We start from the raw sequence: 6,000 nt of genomic DNA, 5'->3' as shown, positions 1-6,000 counted from the left end.
CGGAAGGAGAGGATTAGCCCTTTAGTGAACTTTTCTCACTGAATATGAAAGGTACACCTGCCCTTTCTGGATTGAAGTTTCCACAATTTTATATCCTCTGATGTATTATAAAACCCACTATTCCATAGCTACAAAAATTATTTGTTCTCTATATTGCACTTTTCTTCCACAAATCTAAGTAAATGCATTAAAACAACTTATGGATTCCCCACAACAGCCCTGTGAGGTAGGCATGTCTCCATTTGCATTTTAAAAGGGCGGGGAAGAGAGATCAGGCTTGGGGGAATGTTCATATCTTCCAGTCCCAGTGATGTTCTACACCTATTTTGTTCCCATACCAAAACCTACCACATATCTTTATTTAAAAAGGCAAAGGAAGCAATAGTTCACAAGCTCTCATGGTCAGGGAATTTTTAAAGAGTCACCCTTACCCTTGGCTCCAAACAGCAGCAGTCTGAAGGAAACATCTGCTGCAGCAACAGATGGAAGAGACTTTCCCAGTATTTCTGCTGCTGAGAAAAGCTGGGGTGAAGAATGGGAGTCTCACACTACCATAAAGCACTAGGGAAAGGCTAGACAACTGGAAAGGGAGAGGACAAGCAAGACAACCAGTGTGCCCTGGTTGTGTGAAACCTGAACAAAAACAGCTTGCCAGAGACTGTGGACTAGCGATAAACTCCAGGTTGGGCTAGCATAATGGTGAGAATTGTAATAAATCACAGAGTTGGCAAAGATGAGTGAAGAGCAGCTGTCAGGCCCAGAAATTATATGTGTAATATACTGAGGAGAGAAGGAGAGTGTCCGTATGCATCTAAGGCCAGACCTCTCAAACGAATGATAGGGCCAGTGGAAATGTAGGCTCCATGGGGTGGGGGGAGGGAGAGAAGCTGTTGGGACTTCTTCATCTTGTTTTGTTGTACTTTCAATATTTTAAATGTTGGTTACAGTACTACTGTAGTGTAATGCTGTATTTTTTAATTTTGTTTTTAGAATGTAACCCACCTTGGGAGTTTGAGATAGGGCCAGATAAAGACTGACAAGCAAGAAGATCCCTGCCCCCCCACCATCTCCAAACTACTCCCTTCAGACCTCTAGGAGTGGACAAGATGGTGCCATCCAGATATTTTGGACTACAACTCCCATGATCCCTAGCCATTAACCATGTTAACTGAGGCTGATGGGGGTTGTAGTCCAAAACATCTGGAGGGCACCAGGTTGCCTATCAGATATCCCTTGCAAACCACCATCTGGAAGTCACTATTCTAGAGCAAGCTCTCTAGCAGACCAAAAAAGCCATTAAAAACACTTTTGCTACCCATACCAGTAAGAAGTTGACCAGCTCCACAGCCTCCTTCCCAAAACACACCAGCAGCAGCCGTAGTTTTCAATGAAATATGCAAAAGGACTTTAAAGATGAAATACAACCCAACTGGTATTTTACAAGTCACCGTTTTTAATCTTGCTTCTACTTATCATTCACAACTGTACTTCCACTAAATACTTTATAAACTCTGCTAGATGAGATTTTTTAAGCTTATCTTATATTTCTTAAACTATGACCCATCAATAATTAATTATGAACTTAGCTTGTTTTAAAACCTCACCACACTGTGCTCCAGGGATGCTATGAACATTTGAAAATGTTGAGCACTAGTTTTGAATCCCATAATGAATGTATGTTTTAAGATTTTTTAACCTATTGGCCAAGATTTTACAAAGCTTTAGCAAGAGTTTTCCAAGAACAAGCAGGATAGGCCACGATGGTTGAAGCAGCCTCTTTTTACTGCATGTTACAGCCTCCTACCAAGAAATGGCAAACTTTTTACTTCCCCCACCCAGTCCAGGGAGAGCCAAGGGCCCCTTGCCCTGTCTCACCCAATGCAGAGCAGCCAATGCAGAGCAAGCAGAAGGGATGGAGTTGCTTCTGCTGTGGCGGCTGAAGCTAGTCTTGTGGCAAGGTCTGATGAAACTAACACCAAGCAATGGCAGAGGAATGGAAGACCAATTTTTTTTACCAATGCCCATCAGCTGGCCTACTGAGAATGGGTGAACAAATGGTATTTGGGAAGTGGGGTGTTAAAAAAACACTTCACGGTTAAATATTTGAAAAACTGAAAGATACATGTTAGCAGTTCTGGCCACAAATATTTCAGCTATCACACTAGGGATCCCTAGTACCTATAGAGTTGGAACATGCGATAGGCTGAATCATGCAGAATTTACAGATCACCAAGACCGAGTATGCATAAGATGTAGCCACCATCACCCAATTGTCACACAATGGCCACTGGTTTCCTCCCTACCTCTTATGGCATGTGCACATATGGAGCTCTGGATCGTAGTCAATAATACTGCAAATGCATCACTAAGCATCATGTGATTACTGAAACTGTATGACTGGGCTGTTGAACACAGGAAAATGGATTCTGCAAGATCAATCCATCATGATTTTTGGTCAATGTGACTTCAAATCCCTCTCATTTCACAGGAGGAAGGCATTTTTACCACAGCATTTTCTTGTCACATAAAACTATCACCTTCAAATCTGAAATCAGGCTAACTCCTATAATAACCAGTTCCTGTAGAGAGACCACATTCTCACAGTTTCTGGTACAAATATGTGTTTAGAACCTTGGCCATGTGGTGATTCTGGGCACTCAGGGCCGAGTATTTGTCATCAGGAGGCAATTTCTAGGTATTAAAGGGGGCTATTTTGATATTGTGAGGGTTTCAGAGAAGAGAAAAGCAAAAGACAAGCACTTTTCTTCTTACAACCTCACTCCTCTCCCAGAAAGACCCGCCTGGCATGGAACCAATACCACACTCCTCTAATATACTACGTGGATCTTTAATCATTTGCCCAAGTGAAGTGCTCACCACCTGACTTTTTCAAGTCCACAATGCATCTCTCTATATGGGGATCATTATTCTTTTTTTAAAGCTTGCAGACATTTGCTGATATAATCAAGTAAAAGTGGCAGGTCTGGAAGCGATCAAGAAGCAACACCATCTTGCCACCAAGCAGCAAAACTGGGGTTCTGATCCCTGAAGGTGAAACATTTCAGTGTCAACTGCACTCGTTAGTCCTTTTTTCATTTACTACACTGAGTCAGTAAAACATGATCCCACAGACATTCAATTGCATGCCAGCTGGCAAGAGGTCATTTGTAGGCCATCACCAGCCTCACTAAAATTGTGGTTAAGCCACCCTCAGAGACATGAGTGATTTCTCTCTGGAATGTGTAGAGTCTCTTGGATAATAAAACTTTAAAACCTAAACAGCTTTAAGCACAGTCTCAGCTGAAGATTAGGACATACTAGGAATCATAAAGAGGCACTAATGCAACACCAGAGGCGAACCAGAATTTCCCATTATTAGCCTTTACTTCCCTAGGGTAGGACAGCTCCTCTAACAGGTAGAGTTGAACCAGGTGGCTCTGCAATTGAATAACCATGGGGAGGGACATTCACTCAAACCAAATTCTGAGCTCACAATAAAACCATGCAAGTTCATGTCTTTTACATGAATTTCCTTAGGACTGCAAACCTGCCCACAGTTATTTGAGAGTGTCAGTTTGAAAATTTTAAAGTCCTATCTATACATACTTGTGGGCAAAACTACAAGCTAAATTTGCATCAAATATTTGGGTGGGATTTTGTTTTGTTTTGTGCTGACAAGTTGCACAATATTTTGGCCAGGACTGGAGTAGTAAAAGTAACGCAAAGGAAGGAAGAGGGAGAGAAAACATGGACTGGCGGAGAAGAGAGACTAGGAAACACAGAAGGGTATGGAGGGGACAAGCAGCTGCATGGGGTGCAAAGGCCGTCGCATTGCTTACTTCTAGTAAGCCCATGGTGTCCTTTGGTTTCTGAAGCTTCAGCAACATTTTGTGCACATTTTCAAACTTTTCTGCATCACCATGGGAACTTGATTTTTTTTAAAGAAAAAGAAAGCTGAGAGTCTATAAATTCTATACCAAGTTCCAAGCTGCATGGCACACAAGTGAATGCATGGAATGTGAACATCCCTGTCTATGTGCTACGGTTAATCAGGATGCTTGTCTGTTACTTTTGAAGATGGCTCCTTTCAGAGGAGAGCTCTGATCTTTTCCATCCTACATCCTCCAAGCAACTTTTACTCCCGTTCACTAAAAGGCAATCCAGAATTAGTTGGTTCACCAGTAAGCAGTTGTCTGGGTCCAATGTCGAAATGTTCATTCAGGATTCATTCTGTTTGTTGCATAATCTGACGTTCGACTGAAACATTCATGGCTAACCCTGGACTGCGCAGGTTTCCGGGGGATCACCACAGACTGGCTCTCAGTCCCCATCTCTTTTGGCAGCAGGCACCTATTTCCTGATGTCCCCAGAGTCTGGCAAGAGTTTTAAAAGGCTTCCCTCTGACTGAGTGATTGATTCTGGAAAAGTTAAAACCTATGGAGCAGTCCCTCAGCGACCCTGAGCCAGTCTCTCTCATCTCTCCAAGATACTTTCTAAGATATCGATCAAATTGTCCAGTCCAAGTAAGTAGCCATCCTCTCGGTTTCCTTCCAGCCAAGTGATCCTATGATCCAAGGTCTGCCCATCCGGGAGAAGCGTAGTCTTTCCAAAATCAATGAGCCATACGTTGGCACGCCCTCTGTCATCATGCACAAACAGCAGTGAACTTCCAATTACCTGCAAAAAAGGGAGAGACGAATGCCTGTTTTATGAAAGCCCCCCAAACCTGCTGCTATGTGTAAGGACTGTTGCTGCTGCTGGCTCCATCCTCCATAAACGGAAGAGCCCACACCAGCAGTTTCGAGCCAGGGAAGAGTGTGTCCGTGCTTAGGGCAGGGGTGGGCAACATGGGGACCACACAGGGCCCCTGCCACCACTGCCAAATTAGGAACATAGTATAAGGCAGCTTCCTATGTTCCCGAGTCAGACCATGGGTCCATCTAGCCCAGTACTGTCGACACTGACTGGCAGCAGCTCTCCAGGGTTTCAGGCAGGATTCTTCCCTAGCCCTACCTGGACAAGCCAGGGATTGAGTCTGGGACGTTCAGCATGCAAACGATGGCAATAACGCCCCCCCCCCCCGACACACACACAAATTAACAAAAAAAAACTTTTAGCACTACAGAGCACTTAAAGGTTCAAATTTAGCTTGTTCGCAAGCTAACTGTGACCGTTTTAATACTCCACAGCCACTACAGAGCGCTTAAAAGGGTCAAATTTAGCTTGTTCGCAAGCTAGATGTGACCGTTTTAATACTCCGTAGCTGCTATGGAGCACTAAAAGGGACAAATGGAGTGGTTCGCTGCTGAATTTTGGCAACGACCCACTCATTTTTTTTCCAGAGGGCCTCCCTGACTGTGTGGCATCCCACGGAGTACAGCCCACCGGGGGCGGGGGCAGGTGGAGGGCTAAAATGGCCTCGGACCTCCCACAGTTGCCCACCCCTGGCTTAGGGCCATTCTCTGTGTAACAGACTGATCCACATGTTCTCTGCATGTACTGTAAATCACTGCCCAGCCTAGACTTGCCCACCAGGGCTCTGGGTCAGTCTCTGCACTGTATGGGCTGGCATGCTATCCAGAGGCATACATACAATATTCATACACTGTACTCGCCAAGATTCTACTACATTCACCAGTTCAGTTTCAATTTCAAGACTGGAAAAACAGAACATGCAAATAGTCCCTCAAAGCCTTTCCTCTGAAGGCTGGTTCTCACACAGCTGAGTGTGTGAGCTAACTCCATTGAAAAGCATCAGGTTCAAGCCTGTGGGAATCTTTGGTCGGTGATGTCTGACAGCTCATTCAGGCCTAAAATTCAGCCCTTGATGCTGCAGTCATGAAACTGGATGTCTGAACTGGCCCATAGGGTTCACTTCTTCCTTATCCACAGAGCTTTTCCTGTAACATGTGGCAGGACTTAGCTTCACTCACCACCTCAGAGTGCCCCTCCTGCTCTCTGCTTATGGCATGTCATAATTTGGATTTGGACTGGTTCGTA

At 44.4% G+C, this 6,000-nt stretch overlaps 1 protein-coding gene across 1 annotated transcript in view; it reads right to left on the bottom strand.

The window, feature by feature from the left end:
- Positions 1-881: 881 nt before the first annotated feature.
- ITPKA (inositol-trisphosphate 3-kinase A) overlaps positions 882-6,000 on the bottom strand; it is a 71,525-nt gene continuing 66,406 nt past the window's right edge. Inside the window, exon 7 of the mRNA XM_084846032.1 lies at positions 882-4,677. Within this exon, the coding sequence (XP_084702158.1) occupies positions 4,474-4,677 (204 nt within the window). The 3' untranslated portion in view covers positions 882-4,473. The remainder of the gene's footprint in view (positions 4,678-6,000) is intronic.

The sequence above is a fragment of the Heloderma suspectum genome, chromosome 1 (assembly GCF_057233095.1).
Source record: "Heloderma suspectum isolate Gila_16-S chromosome 1, 16-S_ref, whole genome shotgun sequence".
In the NCBI taxonomy this organism is placed as follows: domain Eukaryota; kingdom Metazoa; phylum Chordata; class Lepidosauria; order Squamata; family Helodermatidae; genus Heloderma; species Heloderma suspectum.
The sequence above is the reverse complement of the archived record's forward strand: the minus strand, read 5'-3'. Positions and strand labels throughout refer to the sequence as shown.